General features: G+C 40.5%; 1 protein-coding gene across 3 annotated transcripts in view; it reads left to right on the forward strand.

The window, feature by feature from the left end:
* LOC107390709 (kazrin) overlaps positions 1-23722 on the forward strand; it is a 226607-nt gene that overhangs the window by 23315 nt on the left and 179570 nt on the right. For all 3 annotated transcript variants that reach the window (XM_054746359.2, XM_015967571.3, XM_015967572.3), the window contains exon 2: positions 2442-2602. In XM_054746359.2, the coding sequence (XP_054602334.2) occupies positions 2442-2602 (161 nt within the window). The remainder of the gene's footprint in view (positions 1-2441; positions 2603-23722) is intronic.

Raw genomic sequence — 23722 nt, forward strand, 5'->3', positions numbered from 1 at the left:
CTTCAGGTTTCAGATGTCGACACATGCGACAGGCACCATCGTTCGGTGCGTTTTGCAGAATCATTCTTTGCAGAAATGTCTCCTGATTGTCTCTTCCCGGGCGTGTTTCGGATTATCTTGCAGAATATCATCACCTTAAGCTGAATTGTAGATATTTTGTGAAGTTAATTGGAGCTTTTCATAAATTAGTTCAAATTAATTAAATAAGACAATCTGCTGATTCAGTACCTGCTGCATTAGGAGAGAAATGTTCTCCATAAAGTGTTTTTTTTTTTGCTTTCAGTCTTGTTTACAACAAAGTTTTTCATTTCACTTGTAAATGATTTGACCCTGACGTGATGTTTACAGCCTGTAACTTGTTACATCAGAAGTGTAATGATCACAGTATTGAGCGGTTGGATATTCAATATGCAGGTCAAAGGTTACCGTGTGTGTAGGACCCACATATGCTTGTATTGATTATCGTGCATCTTGTAGCTTTCATTTGGATTTCATCAATAATGTTTGTTTAGTTTCCACTCAGGCGGCTCAGGCATGGCTTGTGTTTGTAACACAGTCTTTGAAGCCGTTTGATTCATAAACGAAAAAAAAAAAAACGTAAGTAGAGCTTCATAGGTAAAGCACCTCATTTGGATGCAACTCTGCATTCTTAGGTAATTAAATAATCAATCAGATCTATTTATTGCATGTTTTAAGTAATCATTATTTTTTTGAAACATTTTAATGAGATGAAGCTTTGCAATAAAAAAATCATGACATTAAAAAATGTTATATTTAATTCAAATACATCAAAGACGTATGCAGGTTTCAGTCTATAACCCACTTATGACCACCAGGGGGCAATAAGCACTAAAACCTAAAACAACTTTTCTGTTTGTACTTGATATGAAATATTTTCATGTAACCTTTAACTCTGTAGGTCTGCAGAAATAAGAGATTTTTACATTTTAATACTGGAATCAAATCTGAAATTAATAAATGTTTTAGTTAAGATCAGACCTGCATAGAGTGATGTATGTCCACTAGAGGGCAGTATAAGAACAGTTAAAATCAAACTTTCAGACCTAGACTCAAACCCTGATCACACACACACACACACACACACACACACACACACACACACACACACACACACACACACACACACACACACACACACACACACACACACACACACACACACACACACACACACACACACACACACACACACACAATCCAGTTAATCTGGAACTCCTAACACTCCTTTAAACAAATCCATTGTAATTTTAACTTTGTGTGTGTGTGTGTGTGTGTGTGTGTGTGTGTGTGTGTGTGTGTGTGTGTGTGTGTGTGTGTGTGTGTGTGTGTGTGTGTGTGTGTGTGTGTGTGTGTGTGTGTGTGTGTGTGTGAATTCGGATGACAACAACCCTGTTCACACATTCATTATTCTGACACCCGCTCCATCTCACCTCAGGGGGACGCACGCGGCCTTGCTCCTCAACCTCTTCGTTCCTTTCTTATCTTTGCAGCCTTCAATTCTGACTTGTCGAATTTGCTCCTCAAAGCTTGTTTGCTTGGAAATGCCAGCGACACACATTAATCTATGCTCTCCTGCCTTTTTCATGCATAGGCGTTTGTGTGAAAGAGGCTTTCCATTTGCATCCTGAAAACACCTTCTCCAGATGCTTGGCCTAAAATCCTCCTACTCAAATGGATTAAGCAGGTTGTACTTCTTCATTTGGCAGAAATGTGCTGGTAGAGGCTTCTGGCTGAACAATAGATTTAATGGCACAGAGTTTGTATAGAGAAGAAAAATACCTTTTGACAAGTGCCCAGTCCCCCTTTTCTCACAAACTACTCAGTAATTTTCAGGTCTTAGAATAATTTTAATGTTTTAAAGAAGTGGAACGACAGATAATGACACTTTTAGGAGTCGAGGACAAAAATATGGAAATCGCATTTCCCTCAACGCTCTCATTTATCTGGGATTTCCAGCAGGAATATTTGCAGCAAGCCTTCAGTGACCAGGGGTCAGCGATAAGTAAATGGGAAGCGTGTGTGTGTGTGTGTGTGTGTGTGTGTGTGTGTGTGTGTGTGTGTGTGTGTGTGTGTGTGTGTGTGTGTGTGTGTGTGTGTGTGTAAAGGAGGAAATACAGTCAGGAAGTCTGCTTTTTAATGTGGGAGCTCATAGCTGAGAGGAAACAGGGACACACAAGGGTAAAAACAGGATGAGTGGAACGTTTAAGACCAGAGATGGTGTTGACAGAGAAAGTGTGACAGTAGGGAACCAGCGGCTTGTCTCTGTTCTGCCTCTTTTGTTAAAAGTAGGCAAAATGTCCAGAAACCCAAATTATTTTCTATTTTTATCGTAAACTGAAATTGTTTTTCATCAAACCAAATCAAAGCCACTGTTTCAACAAATTAATAATGATAGCTTTATTTTTTGTGTCTTCTCCCAGCCGTGCAGTCTTTGAACAGTCTGAATGACCAGATAGCAAGCTTCATGGTGACTGGACCCAAGTCTGTGGAGCCGGAGGAGAAGGTCCCCTTTGCACCTCCTGAGAAGGAGACCCTGCAGAAGTCCATGAACTTGATGAGGCACCTCCTTGTGGATGCCCAGGTACACAATCAGCATATTTTATTCCGACTTGCCAATAACAAAGGAGGTTGCAACACACAAAGTCAAATCAATCCTCCCTAGTGACTGGCTACTGTGTAAGCCACGCCCACTTTAATGTAAACAAACACGACATAAACACCTACAGTTTTATTTTTTAAACTGTTGACTCGATTTGATTCAGCCAGTTCCTTCTGATTTAAAGAAAATGTTTACAAAAATAAATAAATAAATAAATAAATAAATAAATAAATAAATAAATAAATGACACTGATTTTCCAGAAAAATAAAAATTGCAAATGTCTAGATATCCAAATTTACTCAAATTGGAACAAAAACACAGCAACATGTTTCAGGTTTTGCTAACATAAATGAAAGCTTTTGCTTTATAAGTAACCTCCTTGATTTCAAACCAACATGGATGACCAACACACACCTTGAACCTGAAATAAAACAAGCACCCCCTAGTGGCTGGCTCCTTAGCGTACACTTTAAGTGCCGCCCACTTTCTTTCAGAACCTCTTTATTTATAAAATTAAGATTTTTTTTCTCATATGAAAAATAATAATTTGCACAATTAACTTAGTAGACATGCTTTGTTGCAGCAACATTCAGCTAAATGCTGTAATTTTTGAGGACCAAAGCTTCATAAGCTCTGATGCACCAGTGCAAATTGCTAGTGAGGATGTTGAACGCAGTTTCTGAGCTTTTCTTTCCAAAGGTCTCAAAAGGGCCGAAGATATTGACTAACAGGGGTGAAACAACAAGGTTACACTCGCTGCATCACACTCTGCTGCCACTCCAATGCCGATCTGCATTAGAAAATCTGATGACAGTGTATTTCAATTTACATGTCTCTCAATGAGATACAATCCCAGTGTCTTTATCATTTCTGACTCAATTTTCACAGAGATGGAGGTAAAACAAGACTTTTCTAGTTGAACAAATAACCAGAGTCACTGTTACTGTGTTAAAGAGAGTCAAAAGGGTCACGACACCGTCTGTTTTTTCTGTTGTCCTCTCTTGTTACGGATCATTGTTTCATATAACCTTTGTCAAGGAAGAGGAGATGAGAGAATGGATCTCTAAGAGCTCCAAGAGGGAGGATGCATCCCGTTCTGGTGATGCTGCCGGATTGAGTTGTTTTTGATGAAATGCACATGCTCGCAATATTAATTTGCTGCAGTGTACTTTACATCAAAATTAGTTTAGTTGTCAATGTGCTGCAGCAGCTACAGATGACAAATGAAACGGTCTTAGGCATTTTTTGTTGCATCCATATTTAGCAGTTTTTATGAGATATTGACTAAAAAAACATAAAAATTCATAAATAAAATCTATAATATTTAGTGTTTCTTAGATTTTTTTCTGTCCTTGTTGCCTTTGAGGTTTAAAAGTGTGTTTCAGTCTCAAATCCTATTGAAAAGCAGCAGCATGCAGGGCCGTGAGGCATGCACAGACTACAGAGTGTCTGCTGACCGACCCTGAACACTCCTTAGGTTTCATTTTATTTATTTACCTTTTCTCCTCTCCTGTTTCTCCTTTCAAAGACAGGTAACAAAGAATGTGTCAGGTAATTTAGTTTTGCTGAGATAATCCGTCAGCAGTCTTTGACTTTTGAACATGAACCTGTTTATTTTAGCTTATTTTTTTGCAGATAATGTGTCATCAGCTGACAGGATTAGTAGGCATTTCTGTCTGTTTAGCTTCCTTGCATCAGGAGACTCTCCAGAATGTTAAGTAGCTGTTTAAATGTATTCATTACTGGGTAAATATACTGATGATGGAGCATAAATACTCAAGTTTAACATAGAAAAAGGCTGAAACTGTGTAAAACAGGTTTGAGCTTCAACAGTATTTAACGTAACACTAAACAGTTTTCAGCTTCTCCCTCCTACTGGCTGATAGTGGAATTACAGCTATCATGATAAACCCTGCCACAGCCTGCTGTAGCTAGCGCTAATGACAAGCTAACACTAACATGAGCCAACTATTTTAAAAATAAACCATGAAGTAAAAAGAAAACAAAAAATATTATTACTTACAAGTCCAGTAGCAACAAAGCCAGGTCACCATCAGTCTGTCTTTTCAGCCTCCTTTAGCTCCCACAAACTAGGCTATTACTAACTTTACTAACAAGCAATTGTCTGGATTAATGCAGCACTCTTTCAGGAATTATGTGTGAGTTTTTTTGTTGGAAATCTGTAGAAGTGATAGTCTTACTCTGTACTGTGATTTGATGCAGGCAATATGTCAACTATTGTTTTGCTAAGCCTGTCCCCCGTTCCATAGCGTCCTTTAAATTGAGCGCTGCTCAGCATTAGCCAATAAACACCCGCTTACGGACACGTCAATCACAGAAAGTGGTTTAACGTTTATCTAGACAGATTTAACCTAGAAATATAGACCATCTATACCAGTAGCACAACAATTTAGTTCTCCAGATTGGTCTAGCCACACTCCATTGTAGCCCCCTCTGGTCTACCATCGGTCTGAACAGTTTTGTGTTTAGCCAATCATAGTGCTCTACAGTTATTGGGCGGGCTTAGCGCTAGAGCTGCAACAAAAATGGAAATGACGCTCATTTGAAACAGCTTTGACATCAACTTTGAACTATTTAGATTTGGGCTTTTCTTTGAGACATGAGCAAATAGAGGTACTTAAGTCATTAATTTTGAAAAAGGTTGTATTTGTGATCTGAGGAGGACTTCCCCTTGACTGACATCAGTGGAGGTGAGTACGCTAAACAGCAGTTGTGAAACAATGTTTTTGTTCTGTTGCCATGCTAAACGTGCATTTTCACAAACAAGAGACGCTGCTTTCAGCCATGATCCTGAAGTAAAGAGAGGGGCTTAAGGTGCAATACATTTTCCACCTCTAGATGGTACCATCTGACAAAAAAGCTCCAGATTCCTGCTTTAACTGGAGCAGAAACATTCACACATTGTAATTAGGCATACAAGAACATTGAAAAAATGTCAAGAAAATACAAGCAAGCATGCAGAAGATGTGCAAAAGTGTAAATTAAAAGTTGCATTTTCTTAAAGTTTGCTTAATGTAGTTTTCTAATTAGTGTTCAGAAATCCAACAGATGATTGGAAGAAACCATTGTGTGATTTTGTGAGGTACTGGTTCTAATGGACCATAGCCTGCAATTTGAAGGGATCAGCTCTAAAAGTTCATTTCCAGGGTGGGAGGAGTTAGTAGCAACCACTCTGGCCTCATGTTGTCACTGATCTGCAAATTAGTGAAAAACTTCTAGTAGAAAAGTGCATTAGCAGTCAGTTTACCAGTATACTATTCATAGTTCAAGTTTCAAACATTCATGCTTTACTAAATGACATTTAGCCAGTCTGCTGGCCTCTAGCTAGCTCTGATGCACACATCTGAATTAGATGAGTCTATAGATGAAGCTAAGACACATGGAAAGGGCTTTTGGCATTTTGATAAGTGAGGAATTGTCGGTTTATAATTATCGACAGGAAATGCACTGAGGGAAAGAGCTGATAACACATTTAAAATCCCTCCTCTCAGTCCTCAGCTGAGGAATCATGAAACCACATAAGAGTATAAATGCTGCTACTCTCCTTCAGGACTCGGCTGACTGCAGAGCTGATTCACGTGGATTCTCCTGCCACACCAAAGGCCCATCTGGTGTGTATCCTGCAGTCAAGCTGAGAGGAGATCGGCTGCAGAGCCCTTCCTACCGACCCTACCTCTAATTCTCCTCCCCGTGCCGTACTCAGCTGTGACTACATTAGATGAGCTGTCACTCACTACTGCTGGGGAATTGAGAGGAGGAAGGTTGGAGGAGGGTAGAAGAGCGAGGGTGCACAAATGCAGTTTGGAGGCCAGTAAAGGTGACTTTGAAAGTGACGGAGTAAAGACACTGATAAATAAGATCCGTGTGATCCCCTGCAACCTCCTCTGCACTCTAATCATCAGTGGAGAGCTGAAGACACATCTGTCACTCCTGAAGAAAAACAAGAAAAAGAAGGCAGACCTATCTCCAACAGAGAGAGTTGCCGTTTCTGACAAATACGCTTGATTGGACAAAATTTTAGAGGTCAAACAATGATCATTTTCCATAAAACATCACTTTTTAGTGTGTATTAAGCACCAAATTCAAATATGATTGTTAGTTCTTATGAAATCAATGCTTAGATCAAATTTGATCTTCATTTAAGATTGTTGTTGAGACTGACAAAACAACTTAAGCATGAGCCAAATAATCACAAATAAAATTTTGATTAAAAAAAGAATTTATTAGAACTGTTTTTGGTCTACTTGCAACAATTGATGAACACATGAAACCATCAAGCATCGTTTTCTATAAACAAGTTCTCAGAGTAACTCAATGACGTGATGATGCGCATTTATTTTACCTGATTGAATACCATCCTAACAGCATTTCCCCCAAAAAAGAATCACATTTTTATGCCATATCGACCAAAATACAGACTTTTCCTGAATTAATATTTCAGCACAAATGTCTGACTCCATAAATTGGCCAGTAGTGCTGGACTTGTGCCCAGGGTTGTGGGCGAGTGCATCCAGGAGGCTGCATTCAGTCTCAGAGGACCAGAGGCGGGGGAGGTAATGCAGAGGGAGTGAACGTGTGATGGGTCTGGCTGGGTCAGTCATCCCTCTCTCCCGTGGCCTCATCTGGTTCACCATAGAATGATTTTTGTCCATGCATAATACATCACCTAGGCTCCATCTGCCCTCTCAGCCTGTCCTCTGACTCTGCAGGCCCGGCTGATGGGCATTGCTCCAATCAGGAGCCAGCTAGATAAGCTACCATGTGCTAAAGCTGCTAAGTGTGACAAACGAGAGCTCTAATTGAGTAATCTGGATTAAATTGGGTTTTATTGATCATCTGCTACAGAAAAGAGTGAACGTTTATTGTCAAATACATTTAGTACTAATTTTCAGTGCTGGCATTAGCTCAGATAAGTAGTGACTTCTCCAAGTCTTAGTTTTATGTTTTGTTGAATTATATTCAAATGCGTTATTTACACAGATGAGGTCAGACCCCTATCAGCTCTGGTTCAGGGTGCCGCACTCAATTCAACATTTAGGATTTCTCGGAGAAGGGAAAGTTAAAAACATCCCATCAGGCTTTAAGTCTTTACTTTATGTTATAGTTTGTATTTAAGATGGGATAGATTGGAGGTGACTAGAAATTAACTGACAGTGTGAGATGAATGATACTACTCTTTTCTATCTGCGGACTTTTATATTAAACAGATCATCATCTGCCATCCATCCATCCATTTTCATCCACTTATCCGGAGTTGGGTCATGGGAGCAGTAGCCTAAGCCGAGAGGCCCAGACTTCCCTCTCTCCAGCCACTTGGGCCAGCTCCTCCGGGGGAATCCCCTGGCCAGGTGAGAGACAAAGTCCCTCCACTGTGTCCTGGGTCTACCTTTAGGTCTCCTCCCGGGTTGGACATACCTGGAAAACCTCACCAGGGAGGCGTCCAGGAGACATCCTGACCTGATGCCCGAGCCACCTCAACTGGCTCCTCTCGATGTGGAGGAGCAGTGGGTCTACTCCGAGGATGACAGAGCTTCTTACCCTATCTCTAAGGTAGAGTCCAGCCACTCTTCGGAGAAAACTCATTTCGGCCGCTTGTATCCACGATCTCGTGCTTTCGTTCACTACCCAAAGCTCATGACCATAGGTGAGGGTAGGAATGTAGATCGACCGGTAAATCGAGAGCTTCACCTTCAGACTCAGCTCTCTCTTCACCACGACAGACCGGTACAACGCCCGCATCACTGCAGATGCAGCACCAATCCGCCTATCGATCTCACGCTCCATCTTTCCCTCACTCGTGAACAACACCCCAAAATACTTAAACTCCTCCACTTGTGGCAGGACCTCATCCCTGACCCGGAGAAGGCATTCTACCCTTTTCCGAGTCAAGACCAGGGTCTCAGATTTAGAGGAGCTGATTCTCATCCCAGCTGCTTCACACTCGGCTGCGAACCGCTCCAGCGAAAGCTGAAGATCACGTTCTGATGAAGCCAACAGGACCACATCATCTGCAAAAAGCAGAGACCTGATCCACAGGCCACCAAAACGGACGCCCTCAACACCTTGACTGCGCCTAGAAATCGCGTCCATGAATTCAATTCAATTCAATTCAATTCAAGTTTATTTATATAGTGCCAAATCACGACAAGAGTCGTCTCAAGGCACTTCACATAATAAACATTCCAATCCAGGTCAGTTCATTAAGCCATCAGAAATAATGTTTCCTATATAAGGAACCCAGCAAATTGCATCAAGTCACTGACTAGCATCAGTGACTTTACAGCAATCCTCATACTAAGCAAGCATAAAGCGACTGTGGAGAGGAAAACTCCCTTTTAACAGGAAGAAACCTCCAGCGAATCCTGGCCATCCTCCACGACTCACTGGGGATCGAGAAGACAGAGCAGGCACACACACACACACACACACACACACACACACACACACACACACACACACACACACACACACACACACACACACACACACACACACACACACACACACACAAGACAAGTAATGTGTCTATGGTTACATTGTGATTTCTTAGTAAATATTCTATTTGGTGAGAGATAAACTTTATTGTATTTATCCTAGTGGATCTATAATTAAACGGATAAACTAGCAGTAGCACATCCAACGTCAAGGAAAGCAAAAAGTTATTATCAGGAGAGGGAGAATGTTTAAGTGGTTAGCAGCAGTGTGCTAGACGATGGCCCCCTCCATGAGGCCACCACAGCTCAGCAGAACATCATTGTAGCTTCTTCTGGGGAGAAAAACACTTTTAGAGAAAATAAAGTTAACAGCTGAAATTGCAGAAAATAGTACAGTTAAACAGCAGATTGTAGAAGAAAGTAGTAGAGTGTGAAAAGTGGTCAGTGCATCCTCCAGCAGTCTAAGCCTATAGCAGCATAACTACAGAGATAACTCTGGATAATCTATCCTATTTAGATGGAGGCATGTTGGAGGCAGGGCAAGGGAGAGCCATCTTAACTGACTGTACACTCCACCTCCCTCTACTCCCCCACTTGTCCAGATTTAGGCTAACATTAGATTTTAACCATAGACCCTATCAAATAAAAATGTTTTAAGCCTAGTCTTAAAAGTAGACAAGGTGTCTGCCTCACGGACTAAAGCTGGGAGCTGGTTCCACAGGAGAGGAGCCTGATAACTAAAAGATCTGCCTCCCATCCTAATTTTAGATATTCTGGGAACCACCAGTAAACCTGAAGTCTGAGAGCGATGTGCTCGGTTAGGAACAGAATTCTGTTCATCATCATCTGCATCAAATGAAAACCAGGTTATTATAGAAGCACCTTTTATGAGACTTTCATGCAGAAAAATGAGTAGTGTTGGCAATAATAATATGAAAATCGAAAACCATAATTCAGCAATACAATGTTAAATTATATAATTTAAAGTAACTGTTATAAATGTAGTAAATTACCGCTGATTAATAAATAATGAAACCGTATTATTGGATTTGGACATTTAGCAGTGTAAATGTCGTTCAGATGCATATACTGACATTTTAAGAAACAGTTTTATGCTTTTCATAGATTTAAACAGCAACATAAATGACACACAACTCAAAACAAGCCAAATGCCCTCTAGTGGCTGGTTCCAGTAATTGTCAAGCCCTGCCCCATTTAGAGTTTAATAATCACCTCTGATAATTGCCTTCAAGTCCTAACTCCAGGTCAAAGGCTCAGACTCTGGTTAGAAATGGACACCATAGCAGCTCATTTGGCTTCAGTGGAAGTAGACAAAGACAAGTGGTCAATCTCTATATTCAGTTTATGATTAAAACTGGCAGCGAATGGGCATGTATGGATATGCTAATCTTTCTGTGCTCATATCTCAGCCCTCAGCCTTCCTTTGACCAACCATGCTAAGCTAATATAATATTGTAAAATAATGAACAGGGCTGCCATCTGTCAATCACCAAGGTTAAAAATTGAGCTTTTACATATGAGGCAGTGCCCGACTGACCTCAGTTCACTTTCAGAGTAACACCAGCAGAGCTGCCTTGGTCCTAATGGACCTAGATTTTATTTTATCAAATACATTTTTCATTGTTTCCTCATAATTTAACCCGAATATGTTGCATAATATGAATCAGCTGACATAACTGATGAAAAAGTCTCTAAAAGTCTGGATGAAAGTGAGGTTTTATGAATTTTAATAATCAAAATCAACTTGAAAAAAAAACCCATCATTGTCCTACTTATAAGTTTGTCCCAATTTCATCATGTTGAAATAAAAAGGTTCCTTTTCTGTTTCCTAGCACACTGAACTTTTTTTTTTTTACTTTTCCATTTTGATTAGCGTGGCCACCATTATCATCCATAAATATATCAAGTAAGACTCATCCATCATAATTACATTGTCAGTAGTTATAAATATACACAAATTGAGTGTTAAGGAATCTGAAAAACACATAAAATCCCACAGTTGAGCAGGTCAGGCAGTAGAGAAATCTGTATGTGGCTCGTGGCAGACATTTGTATGGAATCACTATTGTATTGATCTGACTGGGCACTTAACATAAGTTAGGGGGCTGAAAGGTCGTGCAAGTGTTCAACACACTGTTCAATGTCCATCCCTCAATGTCTGGAAGTCCTATTCTCCCCATGCTTTAATCTTCACATCACAAGTCAAACAAAGACCCGAACCAGCTGTGAGAATAGCAATGCAACAATTTCATTGATCCGTCGTCTGTTGCAGCTGAGATTTTGAGACTAGCATCTCTCTGTGGTGGCCTCTAAAAGCCATTGAAGCAACGACTCACCACCGTCTTCTCTCTCCTGGGAAAGCGAGGAGATAAAAGGGCATCTTTCAAGGTTATACACAGGCTTGAGGTCACATTTGGGGAAGCATTCAAGTAAATACATTCACCCATAATAAAGTGTTGCCAGTTAATAGGGTAAGTAGTGGATTAAAACACAGAATGTGTTACTTCATCTGGGATATGGCTTTATTTGATCCCTACAAATCAGATTTAAAAGCATTAAACATCAAAAGCCCCTTATATCACATTGGACGTGAATGAGTTTGACTCTGTTGACTTGAAAACACCTATTTATTTTCTATATTAAAAGTGTGAGCATAAAACAGTAATATTTACCAGAAAATATTATAGCGGCAGCTTTCCTTCATCCATCGCTAATCTGGGTGGGGGTGTAGGGTTAGGGGTTAGGGTTAGAGTTACTTAAATGACAGATTTAGCCAAAAACCTTTGTTCGGTTTTCAAATTGAAAGTTTGAGACTCTGAAAACCAATATAAATAAACCATAACACACCGACCAACCAACCAATCAACAGTCAGCAAACCAACCAACCAACTGTGACCATGTGAGCGTCCTGTCTCTGTATCCCGATTGATCATGCATCCTGGCTACTTGGCCACGGGAATGTCCTTTTGGCTGACTGCTTAGCGCGCGTGACTCTCACCCGGGAGTCTGGGGACTGAGTCCCGCCCGGGTCCTCACTTCTACACCTTGCCACACAAACAACCAACCAAAAACCAGCCAGCCAACAAACACTTAGCCAACTAACCAGCCAGTCAATTAATTTGTTATGCTGATACAAAGAGATTACTCCTTGAGCTACTTGTTTCTTGTGCAACTCAATTAAAGACACATAGCTGAGGGTGACCCGCTTCGTACAATGCTGACTGAAAGATCATTAAAAAGATTTGAAATACAGATCTGCAGTGTTTTGTTTTATCCCTTTTAGGTGATTCATTATGTAAAGAAACAAAGTCTTGATTGTCCCCAGGCATCATTAACATGCTGTGTTCAAGCACAACCCTCACAATTTCATTAGTTTTAATGAATTTATCAATGCAGAGCAGCTGTAGGAAAAGCTTATTGGATATTGTGGAAGGCTGAAGATAAGAAATCCCACTTCTACACTTGGATTTAGAGTTATTTCCCCCACAAAATAACACTCATGAATTTTTTTTCCCAAATCAAAAACGTGTTTTTAACCAAACAGAAACTCAGAGATTTACCTTTTAAAGTGATAAAAATAAAGTGGTTGAGAGGCAACTGCTGGTTCTGGCAGATTGTGAACTCTGGATTACACAAAATCAACCAAAAAAATTGAAGGATCCTAAGGTTGATTTAGAGATCTTTTCAAGGATTAAAAAAAATCAGAAAATTAAGGCGTAAGAGCTCTGGTTAACTGTAAATGTAATGTAATGAGATTCCTGTGAACTTTAGATACACTAAAGGGATCGTCGTTCTCCTTTCTTTACTTTGCGTAGGTAGAATTCTTGTAGCATTAATGCTGATGAAACAAGACGTAGTATTTTCTTTGATTTTGAGCGGCGATTATCAGTTCCTACAGAGGAAAAGAGAATTCTCTTCATGATTAAACACCAGACTAAATGGGATTAGGTTTTACTTCAATGAGGCCCTTCGAGTCTGACAACAAAGCTGACCTAGTCAAGGTTAATGCCGTACTGGTTAAGGAGATAAGGACATTTTCTCTCTACTAAGAGGTCTGCTCTAGAGTTAAATATGCTCTTGCTACTTTCCCACTTTCTAATCCACTGTTCAGTTTCCTGTCTTCATTTTAAAAAAGTGAATGCTGCACTCTTTTTAGGATTAGATGTGTTTTATAAGAGCAGGTTTACTGAGAAACCATCTTTTACTTATTATTTTAGAAAATGATTGGCCACTCTGAGTTAAACATACAGGCTGAACGTCTTCTACCTCCAATTCCTGCATTAGCTTCTGATAAATAATAGATGGAAAAACGATCGGTTCAGAAAAGCCTGGCAGATCTATGTCACACTGTCCCATATCATTCATGGACTCACCCATCTTGACCCACAACGGGGAAGGTTGCTGTTGTTTTAGTGTCCAGGAAACAGCAGAGAATGTCTCAGCTATTAGAAGCTAACCATTAGCATTAGCAACTCTACCTCACAGCAGAACTCCTCCAAGCTTGTGTTATTTGTGGAAATAAAACATTGCTGCAGAACAGAGTCAGTGATAAAGTGACGTTGCTGTTAGCCAATCAGAGGCCAGATGTCCAAATATCAGGAAATAAGACTCCAGATCCTGCCGCTTGAAGCTACTTTCTCCTCTGACTGACTTCTACATTCTCAAACAGGTGCACCAGGGCCTTTTCCCCCAGATACAGACTAACAAGGAATTCACTCCTACTAGAGACCACTACAAAAGTTTTAAAAATATGAGTAAAGTGGACTTTAAAATGACAGCAATCCACTTTGAAACTGACCTCACTGTAATCTGCTGTTAGCTATTTGAGCTAGAACGGATCTTTATTTCTCCAAACTGAGTCTGCTCAAAGCACTGTCTACATTTATTCATGCTTTTTCCATCTCAACCATCACTTAAAGTGTTTTATCAACAGATTCATTTTGGATAATGAAGCGATTTATTTAATGAAAAACATTTGCCGGATGCGCTCATTTCCAATGAGTTTGTTCAAAAAAACCAAAGACATACAAAATTTAAAGAGAACACTTTGGTCCTTATAATCCCCATTCTCCTTCTACCTTGTTCTCCTTTATTTAGTGAATGCATTCAGTGTTTCTGTCCTCATCCTAGACATTTCTCCTATTTAAGGGTCATGGAATCTGGCAGTCTCTGTATTTTTTGCTGAGTGTGTCTAGGCACACTTGGGCGTATTTCAGTTTAGTTTCTGATAACTCAGCCTTCCCAACAGATAATATGATATTAGAACAAATGTCTCTTCCTTCCCAGCGGGCGATCATATCCGACTCCCAAGAGGCATTTGGCTGAACAAACACAACTGCTTTCTCCAATTAAAAACCAAAAAGTGCAAACACATGCCAGCACATCTGAGCCGTGAATGCACCCTGCTTTATCAATATTAACCAGCTGCCTCTACCTGAATTAGTGCACATAACTCTGATCGATGCTGTTTTTTTTCACAAAGGCCAACAACTTAGAAAAACATCAATAAATATTTAATTAAATCTCCATTTAAATGTATGCATTTCAGTTTCCTGCATTAAATGAAAACTAGATGTGTTTACTGGAACACTGTTGGCTTTTACATAACAGGTCTCATACATGTACACTGATGTAATCATCTTAAAATCCTTTTTCATGTTTGTTTTTAGCACCGACTGTAGATTCCAGAGAAGGCGGTAATCCTGTAAGCCTGTTTGAGTGTGAAACATTATTAGTGTGACACGATCTGGATGGTATGACAAGTTGGTTCAACTGGGTGTTGCTCCTGGGCAACACATTCAGATGGAGGCAATTCTGTGATGCGTCTATCTGGCATCACGTATTAGATGTTTTGTCAGATCGGGGCGTGTTGCCAAGCTGAAAAGCTGCTGCAGATGGCCCATATTTATCTGTGCAACGGCATCAGCGGTGAGCCCAGAGCAGCCAGCAATATCCTGAAGCCAATATGCCATTTACTATATCACCGTTTCCATCAGTTTTTGTAACATTGATAAGTCTGAATAGGGTACCTAATCTTTTATCTGGGAATTTACTGAACTATTTATTTGTTTGCTAAATTCTTATCAGGACTGACTCACTTTTTATGTTACAAATCCCAAGGCAACCATATTTTAGACAAGTGCAAATTCTAATATGAGGTTTTCTCTATAGACGCAATCGCTCTGAAGGTTAAATAATAATGTGAAGTAAAAAGGACATAAAATATACAATGTCCACCTTTTATTGTGTATTTGTTGTCCTCAAAAAAGCTGGGGTGGATTTGAGCTGAAGGGACAGCTTACATATTCAGTTTCAAAGAAACGACGACGTAGATAGACATTACTACACTGATGTAAAAGTGTTTATCATAGTATTTATGTTTTCCTTAAAGGTGTGATGGACAAAAAAAAACCCATTTATTTCATGTATTTTCTGATTATAATCGGTCACTCTGAGATTTTCATGCAGGCTGAACCTGAAAATAGTCTCGCCTATCTTCTGCGTTAGCTTCTGATAGAAAAATCCTGACAGATCTGCATCACACTGTCACTTAACATTCATGGACTCACCCATCTTGACTCATGACGGGGAAGGTTGATGTTGGTTTAACATCCAGAAAACTGCAAAGAACGTCTCTGCTGGTAGACTCTAACCATTAGCATTAGCAACCCCACCACGTAGCAGAAGCTCCTCCAGGCTCGTGTTATTTGTGGAGATAAAACTTCCCCGTTGCAAGTCAGTAATAGAGTCATGTTGCTGTCATCCAATCAGAGGCGATATGTCCAAATAGCAGGGAAGTCTCCAAAACCTGCCGCCTGAAGCTCAGCTGTCATGTGGGCAACTTTTAGGTCAGAGACATGGTGACCCGATGTATTGTTTCCCTTAAAGAGCAACTTGCAAGGTATTCATTCCTACCAGAGACCATTGCGAATGTATTGCATCTGCTCCATTAATACCAGTGGTGCTCCCAAGGGGTGGCCACGGCCCGCTCTTGTAAAATTTTTGGCCACCCCACTGGACCCCCCCAGAGAAGATGTTCCCCACTTTACTACATCTTATTCATGTTCACATCAGCCATACATTCGTCTCCTGTAATAAAAATGGACATGATTCAACGCCCAATAAAAACACATAAATAATAAGTAAATAACTAAATAATGAATAAAAAATACTTGTTACTATGTTCAGAAAGCAGTATAAACATTAACTCTATTTATGTGTTTGTTTAGACAGCAACAGGTGAATTTAACTGCTCTAAATGCTAAAACTACTCATTTTTAAATAAAAACAATCTAATTAACTGAAATGTTTAAAATTTCTAAGACTTTGGGAAGAATGATTAAAAAAATTGTTCTTGGGTTTCTGGATTTACCTTTAAAAGTGAAAATAAATGTGTTTTAATAATAACACAACTTTTATTACCAACTTTTTTATTGTTAACTTTATTATCATTGCAAGTTTTACTACCAAACACAAGAAAGCTCATCTGCCATCTGTGTCAGGAAATCATGTTAGAGTAAAGTATTGAGTTTTATTGGCTTGGTGTAATTTGGACTCCTATTGCAAGTCAAATTAGTCACATACAGCTCTGAACTCATCAATAAAATGAGTACTCTAAGAATAATTTAATACATATTGCATGTTAATAATCTGTAGGAAATAGAATTGACCAGAGTAAAGGCAGAATTAGCATGATCTATGCAAGGTTCTGCTGAGGCTGATTACTCAGAAGCAGGCAGGGGAATGAGGAAAGCGTCTGACTGATGTCGATTCAAATTACTTTTGATGGAAGGTGCTGATAGCTTCACTGTTTGACTGAACTCCTGTCAAATTGAAAAAAGGTCAGTGTTCGTATGTCTGAATTTGCCCCTGTGTTCCCAGAGCTGTAGCTCTGTTTGAAAAGGTCAGATCGACGTGAGATGTAAACAGCAACAATCTGATGAAAGAATCTGCTTTGCTTTTTTCCTAATATGCAGTAAAATTTCCACGCTCCTTCTGCTACCAAGTTCCTTACTTCATGAGACTTTTCAGGGCCGACTACGAAGGATTATTACAGTTTCATCAAATGTTGATGTAATAAAACCAAAAAGTGATGATCTGGAGCGGGCCCAGCATGAATCTAAACAATCCAAATAACTTTTTGCAACTAAGTGAAAACAGAGCCTCTGGAGCTGGGTAATTTAAAGGTGGACCTTGTTCTGGATTCACACATAAATGGATTCACACTTAAATTAAATTAATTTTTGGTTTCAGATTGATTATTAAAGTTCAGCCAAATATCATCATGAGGGTGTTTTCTAGCATTTGCAGTAATTAATTTTAAGCTTTGCTGCTTTTTTATTAGCCTTTACGGTAATGTCAGCGAGCTGGCTTTTCTCTTCACTTTTATATTGCATGTTTAAGAGTGTGCTCCCAACTCCTACTTTAATTAAGTCAAAGTAGATTAGAACCAAATTTTGCAGTACCCCAGACCGTGGGGCTGAAAGTCTCACCCACTCACCCACACTAACTCAGGATGTTTTTAAACACCTAAAGCCTACAGTAATATATACATACATACTACTGTGAGGGAGTATACATACATACATACATATATATATATATATGCATACATAAACTGGAAACAGCATAGAAACAGCATAGAATTAAAGTGTATTATACATTTAGTCCCAAAAACATCCCATGGGCTTTCATGGAGAGGGCGGGGCTTATGGCTTAGACTGCAGCCAGCCCACTACCTGTCACGGTGTGAGCCAGGAGGAGGTTAGGACCCAAAATGCAGAACCCAGGATGACACGAGGCAGGAGTTGATATAAAGAAAAATCCTTTTATTTAGGATGAACAAAAATAAATCCAAAGGGCTGGAAGCCGAAAACCAAAAATATCCAAATGCTGACTGGAGATTCAAAAACAAGAGACTCAGGAAAACACTGGAAACACTAGAGATTCAAAACAAGACGAGACTGACAGAATAACAATGGACCGACACAACAATGAGACAAGGACAGGGTTGTATACACTGGGGTTGGAGTAATAGGAGACGAGGAGCAGGTGTGTGGGGAACTGGCACAGGTGAAAACAATAACTGAGAGGAGGAGCAGGAAGGAGCAGGGGAGGGCACCAGACCTGACTGGGGGAAGGACACACACACACATACACACTCACACACACCTAGCTGGGGAAGGACACACACACACCCACACACACATGCGCGCGCTCACACACGCGCACACACACACACACACACACACACACACACACACACACACACACACACACACACACACACACAAAACTGAAATAATAGACCTATAGAAACTATGGTGGGGATACTAAGAGAACATGAAGAAAACCAGGTGGGAGCTGGGGACAAAAAGGGCTGGAGCTACAAGGACACAGAACGTGAAGGGACACCTGGAGGGGCTGGGGATGACTGAAGGAACACAGGACCTGGGAGGAATGATCTGGAGGGCTGCAAACAGGAGACACATGAGGAACACAAAGAGACACATAAATGAGACCCAGACAAGGACACATGAAGGTGCTAGGAGACACAAAAGGAGAACCTAGAGAGGGATGGATAACACAAGGAGACACATGAGGGGGGACGCAGACGCAGACCATGACACTACCCTGTAAAAAAAGTTGACAATAAATTGTCAGTTGAGGTTGTGAAACTTCATCCATTAAATTACATCCATCCATCCATCCATCCATCCATCCATCCATCCAACCAAATATCCATCCATTCTCTTCCGCTTATCCGGGGTCAGGTCGTGGGGGCAGTAGCCTAAGCTGAGAGGTCCAAACCTCCCTCTCTTCAGCCACTTGGGGCCAACTCCTCCGGGGGCTCTTCCTTTGGATCTCCTCCCATTTGCCCAGAAAACCTCACCAGAAAGATGTCCAGGAGGCATCCTAACTATATGCCCGAGCCACCTCAACTGGCTCCTCTTGATGTGGAGGAGCAGCGGGTCCACTCTGAGCCCCTCCCAGATGACCGAGCTTCTCACCCTATCTCTAAAGGAGAGCCCAGAAACCATGCATAGAAAACTCATTTTGGCAGTTCATATCAGTGTTGTCGCTCTTTCGGTCACTACCCAAAGCTCACATCAGAAATGTTCTTTTTTCTTAGTATACACATTTTCTATAGTGGATATTACAATGAGTAAGTAGCTTGAGTCTTTACTTCAGCTTCACCAATGAGCTACTTTTTAAAAGATAATAACACTGAATGACTCGGTAGATGTTAATAAATGCCACAGGTGATGAAATATTAAGTATGTCTGTAGAGGATGAGCATAAAGTGAAGAAAAAAAAACAATAGCTGGAAGTTTTCAGTGGTGGACCATTGATCCAGTTAGCATCATGAGGTGAATGACTCATCAGAGAAAGAGTGTTGCTGAATATTGATCATTTGTTTTACTGAGCCCTGCTGACAGCACATCTCAATCTCCTCCTTTAGAGTGGAAAAGGAGAAATGTCACACATTTTACACACGCATTTCTTATTTTTAGCTCCATCAGTCAAAAGCTATTTAACAGTGTTTGATCATGACTAGAGTTCCTGCTTTAGGCTGGTTTTAATGGCTGATCGTTAGTCACATTTCTGTTGACACTAAGATCCGTTTCTACACTCCTGCTTTTTGTCCTTTTATGTTGCCCTTCCTTTCACTTCAATAATTAAACTTTATCTATCTCTGATTCTTCTGCCCACATTGTGATTCTCCCACTAGTTTCGTCCTATCTGGCTGCTTTTGACACAGTTGTAAATAACAACACGGAGGGCCATAAATCATGGTAATTCTCCCTCCAGACTTCTCGCTCAGATTGATCTCTCTTGTGCCTTTGAGGTCCACCTGCGAGCCTTGTTCCACTGTTGTAAATTAAGTAGACCTGAGGAAATTATACACACAGGGTCGTAAAAGAGGGATGGAATGAAGTAACATTTAATTTGTCAAGTTTTCTCATATTCAAACTAATGAATTTGATGATTTGTAATGATGCTACAAAGTGAACCTAATCTTTCATTTCGAGATGTTTTCCTGCATACGGCTAGAGATGTTCCTGAGGGATGGTATGGGAGAATTCAGGCATTTATTCTAAACTTTATTTTTGTGTAACCTCCTGATCATATCTCAGGATGATCAGTGGGGAGCCCTATATGTGAGTCTAGCAGCAAATCAGAGCATCTAAGCAACATGAAAATGTGTGTGTGTGGGGGGGTGGGGTGGGGGTGGGGGTGGGGGTGGGGGTAGTGTCAAGGGGTTTTCTTTCATCTCTACAAGAAATGTGCTTTTTTGTTTTGGGCAGAGGTAGTCATCTGCAGCGTACAACCCCAAAAACTTTGTGCTGAATACTCCTTCAACAGCAAAACCATTGATAGTCAGTAGAAGGCGCTCACTGCTTCTTCTCCTGAAGTTGGAGAGAAGTTCTTATTGCAACACCACCTAGATAACTGCTAGTTTAATAATGGGATTTGAGTTGGCAGTGCAGTTGTTTATCAGTAGAGGGAACAGGAGAGGGCCGAGCACACGTCCCTGAGGGATGCCAGTGCTCAGATTGCTGCTGCGTAAAGTTTTCTTTTCTGTTTTTGGCGGCTAAGGCCTGCTTGTAAGATAATCCAGGACCCAGTTGCATGATGTGTTCTAGCTTCTCTATGATTTGTTGTCGAACGATGATTTTGACTTTAAAGATAAAGTCACTAAATAACATTGTGACCTGGTTTCTTTAGGTCAACACGTGCAAGGGTCATGTGTAGTGCGTTGTATACAATCGGTGGACACAGATGTGCAAATTGTGCAGAAATGTGGTGCTAAACATTAAAATATCACCATTAATGGACGCATAAAGCATTTATAATGAAGTCTGAAAATAAGCATGGCCTGATCGACTTTTATTACTGTTTACTGAGAGGATGCACTGCATGCTGTTGGAGTCTGAACTGTGAGAGCAAATTCAAAGGAACAATTGTGTTTTGCAGCAAAGCATATTTACTGACAAACAGTCTAAGGCCAAGTGCACACAGCAGCATGTTGTATCTTGACAGAAGCAACAGAGAGAATGGAACATTTGCCTACTCTGAGCAGCAGCTTTGCTCTTCTGAATACGTTTATGTGGGATGCATTTGGGAGGAGAATGGGGGTGCATTGGACAACTTTAGTGGCCACTGTTGGAGGGGGGAAACACCTGCACACCTTCTCTCACCTCAGATAAAAAAACATGAAAGTGAAAGGTCAAACATTATGTGAAAAATCCCCCTACTGCCTTGGTTCTAAAATAAAATTGCCTTTTGTTGGGAATTCATGCATTTACAGACATTTTGGTCAAATCTTGACCATAACAAGCACAACTTTACTCAATATGGCAGGATTTGTTAGCGACCAGAGTGATGGGGATTACTCTCAATGCACCAGATCAAAACCTAGTGTTTGTAAAATTAACTAAATATTATATGAAATCATATAAAGTCAAACAGATTTGAATAGTTTCATCCAATGATTACCTTCTGAATGTTTAAAAAGATATTTTACAAATAATCAGTGTGCAATCTAGTGGCAAATGGTTGATTACTCTGCTGGAAAAACCTGCGTTGACCAGCAGAGTTAGTTACCACCATATGTGCTGGCTTAGCTGGTGAACCAGCATGTGATGCTGGTCCAGTATGGCATGCTGCACTACCATCCTATGCTGTGCTGGACCAGCATGCCAGCACCAAAACACAACTACATGGTAACCAACTGTGCTGGTTTGCGCTGGTTTTTCCAGTAAGTTTGAAAGGGAAGAACTTTTAGTTGGGGCTTTAAAGGTGTGGTTCACTGAAAACTATATTTTAATATTTTTTTCTGATTACAATCGGTCACTCTGAGTTTTTCATGCAGGTTGAACATGAAAATGGTCTCTAACACCTATCTCCTGCATTAGCTTCTGATAGAAAATAGATGGTGAAAATCTAGGATTTGAAAATCCTGAAAGATGTATGCCACACTGTTAATTAACACTCATGGACTCACTTATCTTGGCTCGTAACAGGGCAGGTGTTGTTGGTTTAGCATCCCAGAAACAGCAGAGGACGTCTTGGCTAGTAGAAGCTAACTCTTAGCATTAGCAACTCCACCACACAGAAGAAATCTTTCAGGCTTGTGTTATTAGTGGAGATGAAACATCAACGTTGCAAAGCAGACAAAGTCAGTGGTAGAGTCGCCTCCGCCAATCAGAGGTGAGATGTCCAAATATCAGGAAATGAAGTCCAAATCCAGCAGTCTGAAGCTCTCCTCTGATGTAACTATTTTCTACTTCCTGAAACACCAGAGCTTTTTTCACCAGAGTACAACTTACAACGCTGTCAATCCTACTAGAGACCACTGCAAATGTATTAATTAAACAAGTGAAGCACACCTTTAAGCATGTGTTTGGGGATGACTCTCAGCAACTAACACAACAAACTATAGCTCAATTGTTGATTACCCGTGACGGCCATCTTTGTTTGGATTGAATCTAGGTGTTTCTCAATGTCAAGTTGCCTGGCCTTGCGAGGACACTGTCCTTCCTTGTTCAAAGAAAAGGTAAAATGGAACAGACTTGTATCACGTTCAATTGAACTGAGTTGATCACGTGACCGCGGCTTCCACGGCTGTCACGTAATGTCACGTGACACGGGAGATAACGTTGTATTTCATACGTATTAGTTTCAATATAAATATATAACGAGCCATTTACTTTTTAAATTGTGTATATGCTTATTAAATTAAATATGTAAGCGAGTTATTACCCGCTAGCCACTGAGGCTGCAACTACTAAGCAACTAACCAACCATAGATAACTGCTTTGGATCTTAAAAAAAACATTTTAAATTAGTTGACTTACTTTTAAACTTGAAATTTGCCCCCAAAGTAGCAGCTAAGTAGCAGCTGGCTTCTGATCTGCCATCTTTTTGAAAATGCTGCAGTGTATTCTGGGAAATTCTTTGGACAAGGCTAGGCTACAAGATACCTCACGTGTATCCTTGCTCAGCTAGCTAAACGGGTAACAAAGGGAGAACACACGCCTTGGCAGAACATGAACATCGGAACACGTCTTGGCGGTTCCTGATGACGTATATCTTAGGCAGCTGGGGCGGGGCCAAGACATCAAGGCGAGGTTCCTTGGCATTGAGAAACGCCCCCTGATAGTTTCACCAAAATCCGTCCAGTTGGTTGATGAGATATTTTACTGGCAGGCACAAACCTTTTCAGCCACCATCAAACGTTGGGCACCACTAAGCTTATTATTAATAGGAATGTTGGTTAGAAACAACAGTGACATTTTGAATAGGGAAAAAAATGGATTTACTTCAATGTCTGAGAAGGTCTAAACCTGAGTTCCTTTATGTGCAGTCGCTCATGATATGTGAATCTATAGATCTTTTTAATGTGTCTGTGTTATCTCCATCTCTGTTGTAAAGTGTAAGAAAGCTTGTCATCTGAGTGTTGTGCCTTTGAGGCAAAGTGATTTTGAAAGCATGCATCAAGACAACCAGCATCCCCCACCCCACCTCGCCCCATCTACAGCACCTAGACACAGCTCCTCTCAGCCTCCGTCACACAGGAGGACAGCTGATGCATACTGAACGGACGAGGCAGAAGCTGTC

The sequence above is a fragment of the Nothobranchius furzeri genome, chromosome 15, assembly GCF_043380555.1.
Source record: "Nothobranchius furzeri strain GRZ-AD chromosome 15, NfurGRZ-RIMD1, whole genome shotgun sequence".
NCBI lineage: Eukaryota > Metazoa > Chordata > Actinopteri > Cyprinodontiformes > Nothobranchiidae > Nothobranchius > Nothobranchius furzeri.